This window comes from Garra rufa, chromosome 5 (assembly GCF_049309525.1).
Source record: "Garra rufa chromosome 5, GarRuf1.0, whole genome shotgun sequence".
NCBI lineage: Eukaryota > Metazoa > Chordata > Actinopteri > Cypriniformes > Cyprinidae > Garra > Garra rufa.
In genome coordinates this window covers 4,100,365-4,120,760 of record NC_133365.1, presented here as the reverse complement: position 1 = coordinate 4,120,760, position 20,396 = coordinate 4,100,365, and the positions used below count along the sequence as shown (strand labels likewise).

At 35.2% G+C, this 20,396-nt stretch overlaps 1 protein-coding gene across 2 annotated transcripts in view; it reads left to right on the top strand.

Moving 5' to 3' along the window:
• Positions 1 to 20,396, top strand: part of LOC141334517 (voltage-gated potassium channel subunit beta-3) — a 61,647-nt gene that overhangs the window by 25,012 nt on the left and 16,239 nt on the right. For both annotated transcript variants that reach the window (XM_073839620.1, XM_073839622.1), the window contains exons 2-6: positions 12,148 to 12,191; positions 13,458 to 13,495; positions 13,723 to 13,802; positions 17,782 to 17,826; positions 18,065 to 18,109. In XM_073839620.1, coding sequence (XP_073695721.1) covers positions 12,148 to 12,191; positions 13,458 to 13,495; positions 13,723 to 13,802; positions 17,782 to 17,826; positions 18,065 to 18,109 — 252 coding nt within the window. The remainder of the gene's footprint in view (positions 1 to 12,147; positions 12,192 to 13,457; positions 13,496 to 13,722; positions 13,803 to 17,781; positions 17,827 to 18,064; positions 18,110 to 20,396) is intronic.

The window sequence follows — 20,396 nt, the reverse complement described above, 5'->3', positions numbered from 1 at the left end:
GCTGGTTTCAGAGAACATGCTCATAGTTTTGTGTTTTGTTTTTGGTTTGTTTGTTTAAATGGAACAGTTTATCAAACCTTTAGGGAATAAAAGATAAAAAAAGTATAGGAAAAATAGTATAATATAATGCAAGCTCATACTCAAGAAGGAAAAACACCAAACTGGGCAAAAATACGGGCAAAAGTATTATTTTATTTTAAATCAGTGAGATCTTTATAACAGACTACTTATGTAAAATGCATATAAATAATAATATAGTTGGCACTTTATATCTCCCAATACTATGTCTTAGTAAGTTGATTAGTTAAATTAGTTTTATGATTAGAGTTTTTTTTGTTTTTATTGTGGAGGAAAAGCATATAATGCAATGCGATGAAGACTGAGAGATGAACAAGAAATGTTCCTCAAATGCCTGATGATCACATTTGATTTTTACATGATTTTTCTAAAACATGGTGCATGGAAAATCAAGTTATAAAAAAGGTTTTATCTAGAATTATTACTCACAGTACAAGATTTGTTCTTAAGTTTGCTTTATAGAAATCGGTACAGATTGCACAGTAAAAAGACTTGTGGACCATAACCTGAAGGTGGACATTTTTACAATTACAATTAAAAACATTTTACTATGAACTATGAATCAGCTCAACAGAAGGCATGTCGTTTCCATCATGTTGGCAATTTAGAGGCTTTAGAAATGTCAAATTTGCATATCAAATATAATCCAGCAGGCTTTATAGAGTTATTTGTTTTAGATGTTTCTCCTATAATTCTTGTGAAAACAGATAAGGCCATTCTTGACATAAAGTAAGTATACAATTAATCTGAATGCCATTGCTTGGATATTTGGAAAGAATGCATTGAGAACTATTAGTTTAGTTATAATTCTAAACTCTAGATGTGATCTAGGACTACAAAACCAGTCATAAGGGTACATTTTTTGAAATTGAGATTTATACATCATCTGAAACTAAATAAATAAGCTTTACATTGATATATGGTTTGTTGGGATAGGACAACATTTGTCTGAGATACAACTCTTTAAATATCTGCAATCTGAGGGTGCAAAAAATCTAAATATTGAGAAAATCACTTTTAAAGTTGTCCAAATGAAGTTCTTAGCAATGCTTTTATTATTACTAATCAAAAATTATGTTTTGATATACACTACCGGTCAAAAGTTTGGGGTCAGTAAGAGTTGTAATGTTTTTAAAGAAAGTCTCTTATGCTCATCAGTGCTGCATTTATTTAATCAAAAATATAGAAAAAAAAACTGTAATATTGCGAAATGTTATTACAATATAAAATAATGGTTTCTATTGTAATATACTTTAAAATTTAATTTATTCCTGTGATGCAAAGCTGAATTTTCATCAGCCATTACTTCAGTCTTAAGTGTCACATGATCCTTCAGAAATCATTCTAATATACTGATTTATTATTAGAATGATCAATATTGGATCTATATTGGATTATATATTGCAACAGTTGCCCTGCAAAGTATTTATTTAGAAATTGTGATATTTTTTCAGGATTCTTTGATGAATAAAAAGCTCAAAAGAACAGCATTTATTCAAAATATAAATATTTTCTAACAATGTAAGTATTTGCTATCACTTTTTATCAATTTAACACACCCTTGGTGAATAAAAGTATTAATTTCTTTCAAAAAAAGAAAGAAAAATTTACTGACCCCAAACTTTTGACCGTATTTACAGTAAGAAATTTAACAAAATATCTTCATGGAACATGATCTTTACTTAATATCCTAAAGATTTTTGGCATAAAAGAAAAATTTATCATTTTAACCCATACAATGTATTTTTGGCTATTGCTACAAACACACCTGTACTACTTAAGACTGGTTTTGTGGTCCAGAGTCACTTATATGAAGGCATCTGTGAAAATACTGCAATCTTTTCCTCAAGAAAAACATCTGAGAAGAAGGAGGAGAGTGAAGCAATAATCAACTTTTGCTCTTGTTGCTGTCAGTGAGAAACAATTGAGATGTTAATTTGTGATTGTTTGTTTATTACAGTTGTATACACACAAACATTTGCACTACAAATGAGCAATGACAGATTATTATAATCTCATAGACTCAAATACACTCTTAATAATAAAGATGCTTCGAAAGGTTCTTCAAGCGATGCCATAGAAGAACCATTTTTGGTTCCACAAAGAACCATTCAGTCAAAGGTTCTTTAAAGAACCATTTCTTGCTTACCTTTTTATAATCTGAAGAACCTTATTCGCCACAAAGAACCTTTTGTGAAACAGAAAGGTTCTTCAGATGTTTAAGGTTCTTTATGAAACCATTTAGACAAAAAGGTTCTTCTATGGCATCGTGAAGCGCCTTTATTTTTAAGAGTGTACTCCAGCATTTTACAAAAGCACACATTAACATGGATTCCCACAGTGCTTAGTCTATACATACCCTTTGTAAACATATCAGTAAACAGAAGTCAGTGGCCATTGTAGAGGCTGTTTCTATACAGCAAGTGCTTGTGTGTCAACAGGATGATTTATAGTGAGGCTTATGGTAGGAAAAAAGAGAATCAGCCAAGATCTCAGCGTTATTACACCTCTCTGTCTTTTGAAAACGGCAAAAGAGACCGAAGAAAGGGATGTAGAGAGTCTGTGACTTTTAAAAATATCTTTTGTATCAAATGCATTTAACAAATAAAGTGTTCACTGATGAATATACTGAAGGAAAGAAAGCAGATCCTGGCTTCAAGTCATTTGCCTCTCCACTCTCGAAATGCTGTGTCACATAACACAGTCACAACCAATCAGAATATGTGTAATATACAACTGTTTGCAGCAGGAGCATGATACTGCAGAAACTAACAGGTCGGTGCTCATTGTTTGTCACAACTGCTGCTGTTTGGGAAATCAACTCATGGTAGAGACACCACTTGGACAAGAATCAGCAGTTAAGAATGTGTGCATTTCTATTGTGCAAAAATGTGAATGTGTGTGTTTTGCCAAACAGAAATGATCTTCTTTTGGCTGGTTCCCAAACAGTGTTAATTTCGTTGACGAACACATTTTTTCGCAGACGAAAACGAGGCGATAACAAAACGAAAACTTGTTTTGAATGACAAAAACGATGCCGGAAATCTATTGACATTTTTGTCAACGAATAAAAAACGAAACGAAAATGTTTGGGAGGGATGCCCAGTTCTGATTTGTTGCCTATATCCGATTTTTTTTTGGCTGTCCGTTTACAAGTTCTTTCAATTGTGACCCATATCTGTTTCATGGGTTTACACTTGCCATACCGTCTTAATCATTGTGCATGCGTTGTTGTCGTTTACCTCCTTCACATGTGCTTCCTTCTGAGAGTAATGTGCCTTGCAAAAGTATTCATTTTTTTCACCTTTTGTTTTGTTGCAGCATTATGTTAGTTAAATAAGTTTGTCCCCACATCAATTTACACCCCATACACCATAATAATGACAAAGCAAAAACCAGATTTGCAAATTTTACAAATGTATTAAAAATAAAACACTGAAATAAGTACATTGCATAAGTATCCATACCCTTAACTCAGTACATAGTTGAAGCACCTTTACAGCCGCAAGTCTTTTTGGGTCTGATGTGACAAGCTTTGCACATCTGCATTTGGCAATTATCTGTTATTCTCTCTGAGCTACATTTCCAGTGTCCCAGAAAAGGGTATGAATACTTATGCAATAGGATCTTTTCAGTTTTTTATTTTTGATAAATTTGCACAAATGTTATATGTGCATTTATTGGGTTTGCACACCGTCGGAAGCGCATTATGCGCACACTTTGGATGACGGTCAGCTCAAGAAGCGAGCAGAGAAAGCTAATCCTCTCAGCAAATGTACAAATAAAGAAACTTTTAGATGTCTAATCACTATTTGGAGCATTTGGGATCACTAGACGGGGGCTTAATAAACAAATTTTTGTCAAAATCTCAACCGGCATTTTTCACTTTTTCACCATTTTGCCTGTAGCTCAAAATAAACTGTGTGCATTTACACTCATTTTGCCAGCAAGGGTAACATAAGACGTCATTTAACCGTGGAGGAGTACAAATTGTAGCAATTTTAATGACGTACAGAACGCAAAGCCTCAGAAAATCCGATCTGCTTGTTTACATGAGTCGCATTGGCACATATCCCATTTATATCTGATTTATTTCCACATATGAGTGAGGCCTGAAACCGATCTCGAAATATCCAAATGCATGCGTTTTTTACCTGTTTACACTGTTTGTCACATATGAGCAAAAAAATCAGAATTGGGTCCCATTTAACTGACAGTGTAAACTGGCATACATTTGCTGCAGCTCTCATGAAACGTTCAAAAATGTCAATATTTGGGAATAAAAGAAGAGCAGACATATGGATACATTTGACGACGAAAAGAGAAGTCAATTCGGTCTGGTTTTCTGAGTGCAGACACCAAAGCAGTGCCTCTCAACCAGCACACGAGTGTGTTTTTGCGTCTGATGAATGGAGAACTGCACACAAAATTTTGTTGAATCGTCCATTTAGATCAGTTTTCATGTAAACACACTCAGTTGCGTCTTAGGTGAATGTAAACATTTGGGATACTATCGGACATGTATCAGTACATTGCATCAATGCATTTGGTTTTAAAGGGACAGCAGCCTAATTTAGTTGCTATTGTCTGTGGCATTTATGATAATCAAACAACAGAAAATCACTCACTGCTCTTGACTTAATCACTTCAGTAGCCCCAATGATGAAGAAGATCTAAATGTATTTATATAAATAAATATATCTGCTTGAAAGAATGAAGAATGTGGTAAACAAGTTGTTTTAAAGAATGCATAATTAGCCTGTATAACCACTGACATTTCATTGTTGTTTCATTTAGTTTTCATTTTTATTTCATTTTAATATAAAGGCATGCTGCATGTCACAGTAGTTAAATCTGTGTCTATCATGATAAAACCTTAATATCAAACCTAGACGATGAGTTTGGTAATTTTAGAGAAATGCTAAATAAATTCATTACACTGTAAATAAACCCAACAAAATCTACTGTAGATTCTGTTGACTAAAATCTTGTGGTATTTAGTCGAATAAAACTAGACTAAAACTAAAACCATTCAGATGACTAAAATGTGACTAAAACTAAATTTTTCTGCCAATGGGGTAAGAAAAACAGAAAACAAGATTATTTTTCTTACCCCACTGGGAGATTATTTTGCTTGTTTTAAGCAAAAACAAACTTAATTTTGTCTTTTTTTTTTTTTTTCTGAAAACAAGACAACAATTTTTACTTGTCTAGAAAATCCTTCCTAATTTAAGAATTTTTAGATATTTGGGCTGGAAACAAGACAAAAAATCTAAATAAGAAAAGCATTTTTTGCAGTGTAAATGGCATTTTGTCAAAAGATTACAACTAAATCGAAAATTGCTGTCAAAATTAACACTGTTCCCAAAGAAGGAAAACCACTTTATTAATTCACCCACAAATTAAAACGTTGTCATGAGGTTGGTAATGTCTTTTCTGCTCACCAAGGCTGAATTTATTTAAACAAAAATACAGTATAAAATTGTAAAATATTATTACAATTCAAATGAATTGTTTATATGTAAATATATGTTAAATTGTAATTTATTTTTGTGATCAAAGCTGAATTTTCAGCCTTAATTACTGCAGTCTTCAGGATCACATGATCCTTCAGAAAACATTCCTTTTTATGCAATGATACATTTTCTAGGATTCTTTGCTCAATATTTATGCGATTATAAATGTCTTCACTGTCACTTTAGATCAATTTATTATATCTCTGCTGGATAAAAGTATGAATTTCTTTCAAAAACAAAACCAGAAAAAGTTCATATACCCAGCCCATACTTTTGAGCGGTAGTGCATCGTCAATCTTTCCATGTCATTACACTGAATGGGGTTGACAAAGTTGAGTCTTTTCAATCGTTTGTGTCAGGGTCAATCTGAAATTTCAGTCATTAATCACTCGAAGTCTTGACATCCGTCCTGTCTTTCCTTGGCACACTTATATGTCTGATTCGTGAGCTCTTTTCAATCAGTCAGTTGATCTCGTTCAGTGGATCTGCTTCTCTGACTCAGTGACTCAGTCGTAGCATTTAACAGCCCACTGGAAGGGAAATTTCAGTCTGTTTTTCACACATGCTATTCAGCCGTGAGTTTTATTTGCACGATTTACAAGATGCTGCTTTTGTGTTTACAGCTTTAACCCTCATAACGCTTTGACCCAGAAGAGTTACATAAAAATGTCTGAAAAACTCAAATATTATCGTTATATTTTAAGAGATATAACCACTTTAGCTACAATGTTGAAAATGTTGTACAGTGTGCATGTAATTTTGAAACCAAATTATGTATATATATATATATAAAAAAATAATAATAATTATCGCCAACTCATTAATGAGTGAATGTGAGTAAAAAAAAATCAAACTTTGTATATTTTTATATTATTATTATTAAGTTATTAATGTATTTCCCCCTTTTCGACTGATTTATAAAATTAGAAACTCTTTGATATTTAAACATGAATAAAGATGAACTACACTCTTTAAAAAAATAAAGGTGCTTTAAAAGGTTCTTCACCGCGATGCCATAGAAGAACCATTTTTGGTTCCACAGAGAACCATTCAGTCAAGGTTCTTTAAGGAACCATCTCTTTCTTACCTTTTTATAATCTGAAGAACCTTCTTTCACCACAAAGAACCTTTTGTGAAACAGAAAGGTTCTTCAGATGTTAAAGGTTCTTATATGGAACCATTCAGACAAAAAAGGTTTTTTATGTCATCATGAAGCACCTTTATTTTCAAGAGTATATATATATATTATTTGAATATATCATTGTATGCATTTAAATTTATTCATTTAATTTGATTTTACATGTAACCTGTTATTGTTGTTCTGAAAACCTGAAAAAAGGTATCACTTTTTGCATCTGAAAATGAAAGTTTATGCATGTACAATGCATTTAAAAAAACTTTGAGTAATATTCATGATGTTTTTAGGTTGTTTTGTTAGAAATCAATCAATATGTAGCTTTCATAAATTTGGACTGTTTTTGAACAATCACAGGTTACATGTAAAGTCAAATAAAATTAATATGTGTAGTTCATGTTAAATTCAAAATTTCAAAGACTTTCTCATTTTGGTAACACTTTAGAATAGGGAAAACTTATTCACTATTAACTACGAATTTTCCCTCATTAAATTCCTAATTTGCTACTTATTAATAGTTAGTAGGTAGTTGTTAAGTTTAGATATTGGGTAGAATTAGGGATGCAGAATAAGGTCATATAGAATAAGGCTATGTGCTTAATTAATACTAATAAATGACTAATATTCTTGTGATATGCATGCTAATAAGCAACTAGTTACGAAACCATAAAATAAAGTGTTACCCTAATTTAATCAGTCAAAAAGGGGGAAATGCAGTAATAACTTGGTAATAATATGAAAACGTACAAACTTAGATTTTTTTCCTCCCACTATTCACTCATTAATGAGAAATTTGAAGTTATGACTGTCAGCAATTCTTCAGGTCCAAACTGGTCCTCGGTGCATGAAAAAAAGCAATTCTCTTCTTGTGTTGAACACAGTTTTAAAACAGTGTGAGGATGAGCAAATAATAACATGGTTTAAAATCAACATACTGCTCAAATATATTGCAAAAATAATATTGCAGGTTTGTATAAGAGTTAGGTTTAGGGGCTAGAAAATATCGACATAATAGCAAAATGTGTGTGTTTATGTGTAAACATGCATCCACTGTGAATATTCAGCACCATGATCTTCATGTTTTCTTCCCTGCGGCGTCTCATCATATACATGCATATAGATGCGTGTGATTCAGCGCTCTAATGCAGCGCTGTGCAAAAGAGAGAAGGATGGAGAAAGATAAAAATGAAGGATGACAGAGAAAGTGAAAATATTTGTGTCAGCGAGAAAGATCTTTGCAGCTTTCTCCAGCTCTCTCACCCGGTCCTCTCGTGTGATGAATAGATGTGCCTTCTTTCTCTGCTTTTTTAGACTAAATTAATGATTCATGCTACTAATTTAGCAATTCCTCACGGTCTTGGCTGGTAATATGTCTATATCAATATAATGAATAGTTCATTCCACACACATGCACACTCACACACTGGGCACAAACAAATGCACAGTTGCAACATTTCTATAAATAGACTGGCCGGGCAAACAAAAATAGATGCAGAGAAGAGAAAGCGTGGTTCAGCCGCCTGGATCTAAACACGCGGACAATCTGTCTCTTTCCATCTCTCTGTTTCTGTCGGACACATAAGCGAGCAGCGGCTGAAATGAAAAGCAGGCAGGGGGGAAATGTTGCTGATCTTCAACTGGTGTTCTCGCACAGTCTGTAATTAAAACACCAAGGGTGCTACGCTGCTTTCAACACTTTTATGAGCTATTTTACAATGGTTTTGATTACCGCTCCATATCCATTAGCCAATATACAGTATGCTCTCTGATGTTAAATTTTAATTGATAAAATGTAGTAAATATGTTAATGTGAACTATATGTGCAAAAAAAGGGTTAAACACAGTCTTAAAAATAAAGGTGCTACACGATGGCATAGAAGAACCTTTTAGACATATAAATTGTTCCATAAAGAACCTTTAATATCTGTTTCACAAAAGGTTCTTTCTTTGTGCAAAAGAAGGTTCTTACGATTATAAAAAGGTAAGAAAGAGATGGTTCTTTAATGAACCTTTGACTGAATGGTGCTTCTATGGCATCGCTGTGAAGAACCTTTTAAGCTCCTTTATTTTTAAGAGTGTATAAATGACATTTTAAAACAAAAAACAACTGCTTGCCCAGTGCAATAAAGAAAAACAAAACCACTAAATATACATTCACTCATCTTAATATAGAAATTATATTACATTTGTACTTTACTGCAGAAGTTAAAGGTGCTTCCGATTCCATAGAAGAACCTTTGTCTAAATGGTTCTATAAAGAACCTTTAACATCTGAAGAACCTTTCCGTTTCACAAAAGGTTATTTGTGGCAAAAGAAGGTTCTTACGATTATAAAAAGGTAAGAAAGAGATGGTTCTTTAAAGAACTTTTGACTGAATGGTTCTGTCACGTGTGCTGCGTGCTGGACGGACGAGATGAGACGAGGAGTACAATAAACACTATTTTAATAAATCTTCTCAATATACACAGGCGGGAACAGGCAGGAACATAGAGACATCCACACACGAAGAACATTCAACGATTAAAGACCGACATGAACTGAAGATACAAACAGACTTTTAAAGGGTGACTAGATGATTAAACACAGGTGACACAGATGACTAATAATTAAACACAGGTGATGGGGATGACAGGCTGATGAGGGTGAAACCAAAAATGACAAAATGACAGGGGGAGACCAGATGAACAGACAGGACTGTGACATAACGCCCCCCTCCGAAAAGGCGCGTCCTCGCGCCGTGGGAAACAACAAAAATAAGAGGGGCGAAAAAACAGAGTCCATGAGGGAGGAGGCTTTGGCGGAGGACGCAACCCTTGGAGGGGGACAAAAACAAAAGTCCAGGTGACAAAAAGGACAGTCCAAGGGGGCGACGATGGTGGGAGGAGCCAGGGAAGAAACAGAAGGGACCTGAAGCAGGAGGAACAGACCCAGACCACAGCCATGGTGACGGCCCACGGTGGAGCCGACGGAGGGAGGAGCCATGGTGGAGGAAGGACCGCCGACTCCAGGGGGCCGACTGACAGAGGCGGAGCAGCTGGCAGAGGAGCCCGAGGCGGAGATGGAGAGCCGAAGATCCGGGGCGACACCGCGGATCCGGAGGGCCAAGGTGGAACAGGAGGCTCTGGCGGCCGAGGCGGAGTTCCGGAGATCCGCGGCGGAGCCGGAGCGACAGAGGATGGAGGCTGTGCCTGCAGGAAGGAGGATTCCCTAGGAGCCGGAGGGACGGCGCGACGAGGCACAGCCGGAGGAGCAGAGTCCGGAGGAGACGATGGGGTGACGACAGACCAGGGCGGAGCCGGAGAGACGATGGAGCCCGGTGAAGCTGGTGGAACGACGGGCGACGGTGGAGAGGAGGGCGTCGAGAGCCGTGGTGGAACCGCAGGGTCGGAGGGCCAAGGCGGAGTCCTGGACTCGGAGGCTGGAGGCGGAGCTGAGGGATCCTCCAGCCGAGACGCTGTTGGAAACTGGCAGACCTGCGGCGAGCCCACTGCACAGATGGATGACTGAGGGTGAGCAGGGGGACTGACAGGTGATAGCGGAGACTCTGGAAGGCTGGGCGAAACCAGCGATGACTCTGGACGACTGGACGGAACCAGCGGAGATTCAGGACGGCTGGACGGGACCAGCGGAGACTCAGGATGGCTGGACGGGACCAGCGGAGACTCAGGCATAGGCAGAAGAGGGCGGGTGGGTGGGAAGTTCAGGCAGGCCAGTGGTTCTGTGGAAAAGTCTATTAAGTCCCCAGAGTGTTGCTCATGCTCACCCCCAGTGGTGGTGCAGTGGGCAGGGCTCTCTGTAGCCCTCTCTTGCTCCACGTCATACTCCACCGTCGCGGATGTAGCAGTCGGCTCTCGCACCTGGTCCGATGGGTCCGGCTCTGGCACTGTCGCTCTCGGCTCTGGCTCTCCATCGTCGGTGGGCTCGGGCTGCAACTCCGCTTGTCGGGGTGATGTTGGGCTGGGTTCTGGGTCTGGAGTGGGGCTGGTGTCATCCTTCGCGGTCAACGAAGCTCTGCTGGACACCAGCACCCACTCGATGTAATCGGCGATGCTCTCTCGAGGACCCTCCCCGGACAGCCGCGCTTTGGTGGAGTTGTTGAGTCCTGTGCGATAGAATGTGCACAGGCAGCTGTCCGGGTAGTGCGTGTATGGAACGAGTCGCACAAAGTCTCTTGTGTGGTCCTCGAGAGAGCGGTTCCCCTGCTCCAGAAGGAGGATGAGGACGGCAGGGATATCCATAAAGGGAAAAGGGAAAATAAATAAAAATAAAACACTGTTACAAAAAACGGAAAAGAAACGCAGGGGAAGACGCCGTGAACTGTTTTGGGTCGGTCTTTGTGTCACGTGTGCTGCGTGCTGGACGGACGAGATGAGACGAGGAGTACAATAAACACTATTTTAATAAATCTTCTCAATATACACAGGCGGGAACAGGCAGGAACATAGAGACATCCACACACGAAGAACATTCAACGATTAAAGACCGACATGAACTGAAGATACAAACAGACTTTTAAAGGGTGACTAGATGATTAAACACAGGTGACACAGATGACTAATAATTAAACACAGGTGATGGGGATGACAGGCTGATGAGGGTGAAACCAAAAATGACAAAATGACAGGGGGAGACCAGATGAACAGACAGGACTGTGACAGGTTCTTTGTGGAACCAAAAATGATTCTTTTATGGCATCGCTGTGAAGAACCTTTTAAGCTCCTTTATTTTTAAGAGTGTATAAATGACATTTTAAAACAAAAACCAACTGCTTGCCCAGTGCAATAAAGAAAAACAAAACCACTAAGTATATATTCACTCATCTTAATATAGAAATTACATTACATTTGTACTTTATTACAGTGTTCAAAAGTACAGTTACTGCTCTCATAAAAATAAAATGACTTTTGTAGCATTTTCAACCTGCAACAACCATGTATGTAGCAAAATGTGTTTTAGTCAGAATTACTGCGTTCATTTTTCTGTTTGATGCAAATCCTGCACAGTAAATACAGTCACAGTTAAAGTGTGTTGATAATATCGACAATACAGCACTTTGAGCAAATCTTAATTTAAAAACTTAAGAATAACTTAAAAATAAAGGCGCTTCACGATTCCATAGAAGAATCTTTTTTGTCTAAATGTTTCCATAAAGAACCTTTTAAACACTTTTAAGAACCTTTTAAAAACATTTGAAGAAACTTTCTGTTTCACAAAAGGTTATTTGTGGCGAAAGAAGGTTCTTCCGATTATAAAAAGATAAGAAAGAGATGGTTCTTTAAAGAACCTTAGACTGAATGGTTCTTTGTGGAACCAAAAGTGGTTCTTCTTTTAAAGCACCTTTATTTTTAAGAGTGTATATCAAAAATATAGTTCAATTGACTACATTTTCTCTCTCTCTCTTTGATGTTTTCTCTCAGAAACCTTGGAAAATCAGGTCTACGTGTTTCCTGCTTGGGTCTTGGTGAGTAATCTGTTTAAAACTCTGGGATTTAAAGCTAAAGTGTCTATTTTTTGCATGTTTAAATAGTTTTGTTTAGCCCAGCTTATGCATTGACGACTATAAATAAGCCACAGCATTGCTCTGTCTGAGCTTCAAAACCAGCCAAACACAACACAATGGGCTGAGGTTACCATTATTTTACCAATTGTGGTAACATTTTATCATATCATTCAAATGTATTTATTATTATTAGTTAATGCATTAGTTAACACGAACTAACAATGAACAACTCTTCTACATCATTCCTATCTAATACTTGAAATAAAGAATTTATTTGTGATTTTTTTTAACTTTAGTAACCCTAACCCTTTGATATTATTTTCCTTTAAACCACTAGATGGCAGAAAAAAAACGTGGCGTAGCACTTTCCAAAACGCTTTTCAAGATGCACGTGCAAATTTGGCTGATCCTTGACACAATCGAAGTCGATTCTGTGCTTTGATGTTTTTAAAAATGTTGCAGATTTAAGTAGCAAATGAGAATTGCTAAAATTCTTAAATATATCTTCAGACAAAGGTCGTCTTAATGATTTTGTTTAAATTTTTGTTTAAGATGATTAAAGCAACAGTTTATATAATTAATAAAAGGCTGACTTTTTTATTTGTTGACATGACTTTGTTAGATTCAGATGGTAAATATCATATATATTGTTGGGTGTGTAGATTAAAGATAATCACCATGTTTAGAATAAAACCATCAAATTTAAAACATGATATTAATCAAATCATACAATAAAATACGATTTGTTGTTACTACTGTAAATCTATATCTGAATTGCTATGGGATCTCCTTAAATGCTTTCAGAATCTTTAATCTTTACCTTTTAAAATTATGTTGTTTCTGTATTTAAACATACGTTTTATTTTAACATATTTTAATGACATAATATTTACTGAACAAAAAAATATTTTATTTATCAAAATAAGCAGAAAATAGTTTTGCTGAAGTAATTGTTTTGAACAAGTATTTGTAAACAAAATAAACAACTTGTATGATTTATTTTCACACAAAATCAGTTGCTCCATAAATGTTCAATCCAAACTTTTTTTTTTTTTTTTTTTTTGCGCAATCACACACTTTGGCCACATTAAAAAGCACATTTTTTCTTAGGTTGTGCCTTACTCTGTACTCTACTTTTTTTTGCACCTCCCTGACCCCACTTTTCTCCAATCTATATTTTACTTCTTTCTTTTCTATTTCTTTTCTTCATTCTCTTTCTGCCCACAGGTACCTGGGTGACATTTGGATCTCAGATCTCTGATGAGGTGAATAGTAATATTCAGGATAACTTGTATAGTTTCCCATTCTGAGAATTGTTTTTCCCCCAAAATGCAATAGTCAATAAGCAAACGTAAACATAGCTACTGCATGATAGTCTGCATGAGTTTAAATCATTTCTCTGTGGTAAATGAAATGCTTTGCACCAAGACCGTGTCTTTAAATGTCCAGATCTCTGTCATCTGCATGTGTTTGTGTGGATGTGTTTCTGTAGATGGCGGAGAGTCTGATGACGATAGCCTATGAGAATGGAGTCAATCTGTTCGACACAGCCGAAGTGTACGCTTCAGGAAGGTATGATTCCCACCAATGCAGTGGATAAGAGATTCTACTGTAACCCATCTGTCCTGTCACATACTAATGCGCTGATGAAGATTTAGGTTTTTTTTTCTCAATGTATTTTTTGAGAAAGAAGTGCACTTAATTGTGTTAAATTCACAATTAATGCACTTAATGGTGTTGAAAACACCAAAGGCAAAATGAGGAGCTAAGCGTGGCATGGAGCACCAGACCAACTGCAGCAATGAGTAAAAGGAAGCCATTTTAATGATTTTAGTCAAAATGACAGAAAAATTATGTTCAACTCGGTTTATCACTTTTGAACAAAAGTGGCGCTGTTATCGAATCGATGTGGTGTGTTTTTAGTGTGAGGTCACAAAGGCACACACAAAGTTTGGTGTCATTATGTCAAAGTTTTGCAGAGATAAAGCATCAAGCCTAATATTTGTAGCTGCGCTGTATGAAAACGGTTTCATCTATCAACATGAAATCCATAAGTTTTTGTCAGCACAGTCTGAAGATGATCTGACCCGATTTTGGTGAAAATCAGACGAACGGTCCAGGGCGAGTTTGGCATCATTCCAGCAAATTTGTTGATGCGTTAAAAAGAAAACCGTTTCATATTTCGACATGAAAAATAACTTTTTGTCAGCATGGTCTGAAGATGATTTCAAGTCAAATTTGGTGAAAATTGGACCAATGATCTAGGAGGAGTTAGAAAAAGTAGGTTTTCAACATTAATCAAAATTCTGGCATAATTGGTATTAATGTTTTGGGCATGACCCAAGGAATATATTGACATCAGTAATTACAAACATTACAATAAGCCATTTTCATCAGAAGTTATTAGCATTTTTCCAAATTTCATTATAACCAAATTTTTTGAGTACTGTCAGGGCATGGTTTGTAACGATTACGATACGTCAATGCATTCATAAAATGTAGCATTTTTTGACAAAATTCAAATCGGCCAACGGCCAAAATGGCTGACATGGGAAAATTTGGTATTGTTCAACTCAGCATGCCCCTCTGAATCCAACAAGACCAGATTTTACTTTTTTTTTCACCACTTTTGGCCAACCATTCAGTAGTTTTAAGCTAAAATATCAGTTTTTCATATCTCCTGGCCAGTAGGTGGCACTGCACCAAAACACTGCAGGTTGCCTCAGGTCATGCTTGTTATAACACACGCCAAGTTTGGTCTCAATATGCCAAACTGCTGAGGAGATATAGCCTTACATCCAATTTTGCGTGCTTTTCGTCGAATTCGTTTGCGCGGTATTCGAGAATGGTACGACTAGTCAACTTGAATTCAATAACTTTTTGCCAGCATGGTCTGACGATGATCTGAGCCAATTTTGGTGAAAATCAGACACTGTCTAGGATGAGTTAAAAAAGTAGGTTTTTCAAACAATTAAAAATAGAAAAGAATTTTGATTCTGTGCCTTATGGTTCAAAAGTTATTAGCATAAAATTTGGAAATTCTGGACAACTGGTGGCTCCAAATTTGCTGTGGTTAATGTTGAGACTGTCCTCTATCAGATAGAGAAATTTCACAACTTTCCTGCAAGCGGTTCTATGGGTTGCCATATTCTCAAGAGCAGAATAAAAGGAAACGGAAGAAGAAAAAGAATATCTGCTTGGCCCCTAATAATTGTAGAGTCTTACATAAATTGGTCTAGAAACACTCTAAATTCATCTAATTGCATTTAATATTAATTTAAACTACAACACATTTTTATTTTATTCAAATCAACATGCAACTTTGTGACTTTTAGAGAACTGCGAGCTGAGGTCTTAATTTGTAGGCAGTAGTGTGGAGCAGCAGTCCTGGAGGGCTTCCTGCAGAGTTTCGCACCAATCCTAATTAAACAGGTGTGCTGGAGCAGACCACAGCTCAAATCTGCAGGATGGAGGCCCTCCAGGAGCCAGATTGGACAGCCCTGATGTAGTGTGATATAACTAGTTACTCAGTTTAAAATAAAAGTGGATTGAAGTGAACAGCTGTTGGTGGATCTTTGTGATTGGAAGGATTAAACCAACATGTTCATCATCATGCGCAGCTGCGTCGATTACATAATAACCTCTCAGAAGTCAACATGTACGTGACGTATTGCATTCACTGCAGAAAATTATTTTCTTACTTAGATTTTTGTCTTGTTTCCAGCCAAAATATCTGAAAATTGTTAAAATGGATTTTCTAGACGAGTAAAAATTATTTTCTTGTTTTCAGAAAAAACAAGCCAAAATTAAGTGATTTTTTGCCAATGGGGTAAGAAAAAAAATCTTATTTCAAAAAAAAGAAAAACAAGATTATTTTGTTCAAGCAAAAACACACTTAATTTTGACTTGTTTTTTCTGAAAACAAAACAATAATTTTTACTTTTCTAGAAAATCCTTCTTGATTTTAGAATTTTTTGATATTTTGGCTGGAAACAAGACAAAAATCTAAGTAAGAAAAGCAGTTTTTGCAGTGTTGCACTGATGCACTGCAAAAAATGCTTTTCGTACTTAGATTTTTTGTCTTGTTTCCAGCCAAAATATCAAAAAATTCTTGAATCAGGAAGGATTTTCTAGACAAGTAAAAATTATTATCTTGTTTTTAGTAAAAACAAGTCAAGATTAGGTGAGTTTTTGCTTAAAACAAGCAAAATAATAATCTTAATTTAATTTTCTAAACTTGTCTAGAAAATCCTTCCTGATTCAAGAATGTTTAGATATTTTGGCTGGAAACAAGACAAGAAATCTAAGTAAGAAAAGCATTTTTTGCAGTGTGTTTTCTTCCTCAAATATAAGCTCCATATCGTTTCATATCATACCATCTGAGCATAAATTGCCAGATGCATCAAATATAATAGTCCAAAAAAACTTATGCACAACTTTTACCATTTTTATATATTTGTCTAAAAATTTGTTCTGTTTAAAACAAAACAAAAAATAAAAACAATCACATGTTACGCTTTATAGGGGTTAATGCAAAATGAATGCACAATTGATTTTGTAACATTTTACTAATTTGTTTTTAAATCTATTCAGGGAAATAGTTTGTAAATGGTCATTGCTAGTAGCCAGGTCACTTTTAAACATAGGGTCACTACAGTTGGAGAAACATGTCTTTCCATTTCACTCTTCCAAAGTCCTGCATGCGGCGGGCATCTGGCTGGCAGACGCCTCTGGTGACCTACATTAGGACTTACATGCTCACACATAGTCAGCTCTGCTTTCACATCAGCAGAATTCTTCAATGTGCTGACATTACATGGGCTTTTATCGAATTTGCCTCACAAATGGAACTGTAATTGAATCAACCTCACTTCTGTAAGGCACCGTTTCATTTCAGACATTAGTCTTGCAAATAAATGCAAGAAACCTGGATGAACCTCGTCTCTAATCACAAGGTCATTGGCTTGTCTGTGCCATTGCTTTTTATTTCACGTTAGAAATGTTTTATTTGAATAAAACTAGTTTTACATCTGTCTTTAATAAGCTGTCCCTACACTGCAAAAAATGCTTTTCTTACTTAGATTTTTTTTGTAAACTTTTGACCTCAACTGCATTTAGATGCATATGCATAAGAAATAGTAATAGTGATTGTTTAATATGCTGGATTGTATGATAGCATTGCTTTATTTACTAGTGCCCTAGGTCAACAGCACTTGTTTTAATGTGTTCAGAGATCCAGAGCAGCTGATAAAAGTATGATTATGACTTCCTTAGCCACGAGGATTTTATGACTCTTTTGTTCTCAGTCTCTATTTCTATGCTTCATTAAATGGGATTTATGATTAATGCTAGTCAAACATGATCAAATGCATGTATAATATAATATAATATGACCACTGCAATGTCTTTAGGCATTTTTGATTCTCAGGTGAAGCTATCTTCTGGAAAACTAGACTGACATTGGGACTAATTATTATTTTTTTTAATTTGCAGTGTAATTGTAATAATCATAAAATATATTTTCAGATTTTGTGTCCTCCTTTTTCCGCAGGGCTGAAATCACTCTAGGGAATATCATCAAGAAGAAAGGCTGGAGGTGACCTGCTTTTATTCTGATGTCTGTCATTTTTGATTAATTTTATGTCACATGAATAACAGCCTGCTATATATTCTTCTCAGTCTTGATTCATGGAAAATATTTTTATAGTTTTAGCTTGTATTTCTGTATTTCTATGCTCAATCTTGGATTAATTTAAAAAAGAAAAAAAAAGATAGGACAGTATTAGTCTTGTCCTCAATATAACCACCATTTTTCCCTAAAAAATCTGTTTCAGACGATCCAGTTACGTAGTAACAACTAAGATCTACTGGGGAGGACAGTAAGTATCTGTTTGGTTTTATCTTGTAGTTTATTCAGACTGACACAAATGATTCAGAACAGTGTCAAAATGAATATATGCAACGTCAAAGTTCTTTTTTTTAATTCTTTAACTATTTGTGAATCATGATCAGCAGATACAATATATGACAGTTCGCAAATCTGCAGAATCAACAATTAATAAATGCAAAAGATAAAATATGAACAATCTTGATTTTGTGAAGGTGAACAATTTTACAGATTTTTATGCACACTGCAAAAAATGCTTTTCTTATTTCCATTTTTTGTCTTGTTTCTAGACAAAATATCTAGAAATTCTTAAATCAAGAAGGATTTTCTAGACAAGTAAAAATAATTTTTTGTTTTCAGAAATAAATAGTCAAAATTAAGTGCATTGTTGCTTAAAACAAGCAAAAAAATCTGCCAATGGGATAAGAAAAAAAAAATCTCGTTTTCTGTTTAAAATAAGAGTTTTTTGCTTACACCAATGGCAGGATATTTAGCTTGTTCTACACAAAAACTGAAAACAAAAAAAATAATTTTCACTTGTTTAGAAAATCCTTCTTGATTTAAGAATTTGTTTGATATGTTGGATGGAAACAAGACAAAAGTAAGAAAAGCATTTTTGGAGGGCAAAAAAAAAAAATTGTTCTGGCCCTTTTGATTGTGTGATATACTCGCAATTGAGTCAGAATTGTCAGAATTGTGGGATATAAAATTGTAGTTCTGTCTTTTTTTTCTCATGATTGTAGGTTTATATCTCCCAATTCTGACTTTTTTCTAGCAGTTCTGAGAAATAAAGTCAGAATTGTAGGATTTAAACTTACAGTTCTGATTTTTTCTCATAATTGCAAGTTTATGTCTCCCAATTCTACTTTGTTTCTTGCAATTCTGAGAAATAAAGTCAGAATTGTTTGATATAAACTTGCAAATCTATTTTTTTTTTGCAGTTCTGAGAAATAAAGTCAGATTTGTGGGATATAAACTTGCAGTTGTGATTTTTTTCCTCATAATTGCAGGTCTATGTCTCCCAATTCAACATTTTTTCTTGCAATTCTGAGAAATAAAGTCAGAATTGTGGGATATAAAATTTTAGTTCTGTATTTTTTCCTCATAATTGCAGATTTATATCTCCCAATTCTGACTTTTTTCTAGCAGTTCTGAGAAATAAAGTCAGAATTGTGGGATATAAAATTGCAGTTCAGATTTTTTTCCTCATAATTGCAAGTTTTATGTCTCCCAATTCTACTTTGTTTCTTTCAATTCTGAGAAATAAAGTCATAATTGTGGGATTTAAATTTGCAGTTCTGATTTTTTTTCTTGCAGTTCTGAGAAATAAAGTCAGAATTGTGGGATATAAATTTTTAGTTCTGTATTTTTTCTCATAATTGCAGATTTAAATCTCCCAATTCAGATTTTTTTCTTGCAGTTCTGAGAAATAAAATCAGAATTGTGGGATATAAACTTGCAGTTCTGTCTTTTTCCTCATAATTGCAGGTTTATATCTCCCAATTCTGACTTTTTCTTGCAGTTCTGAGAAATAAAGTCAGAATTGTAGGATTTAAACTTGCAGTTCTGTCTTTTTTCTCATAATTGCAGGTTTATATCTCCCAGTATTTACTTTTTTCTTGCAGTTCTGAGAAATAAAGTCAGAATTGTGGGATATAAAATTGCAGTTCAGATTTTTTTCCTCATAATTGCAAGTTTATGTCTCCCAATTCTACTTTGTTTCTTTCAATTCTGAGTAATAAAGTCATAATCGTGGGATTTAAATTTGCAGTTCTGATTTTTTTCTTGCAGTTCTGAGAAATAAAGTCAGAATTGTGAGATATAAAATTTTAGTTCTGTATTTTTTCTCATAATTGCAGGTCTATATCTCCCAATTCTGACTTTTTTCTAGCAGTTCTGAGAAATAAAGTCAGAATTGTGGGATATAAACTTGCAAATCATTTTTTTTTTTTTTGCGATTCTGAGAAATAAATATGATTTTTTTCTCATAATTGCAAGTTTATGTCTCCCAATTCTACTTTGTTTCTTTCAATTCTGAGAAATAAAGACAGAATTGTAGGATTTAAACTTGCAGTTCAGATTTTTTTTCTCATGATTGTAGGTTTATATCTCCCAATTCAGATTTTTTTCTTGCAGTTCTGAGAAATAAAGTCAGAATTGTAGGATTTAAACTTACAGTTCTGATTTTTTCTCATAATTGCAAGTTTATGTCTCCCAATTCTACTTTGTTTCTTGCAATTCTGAGAAATAAAGTCAGAATTGTGGGATATAAACTTGCA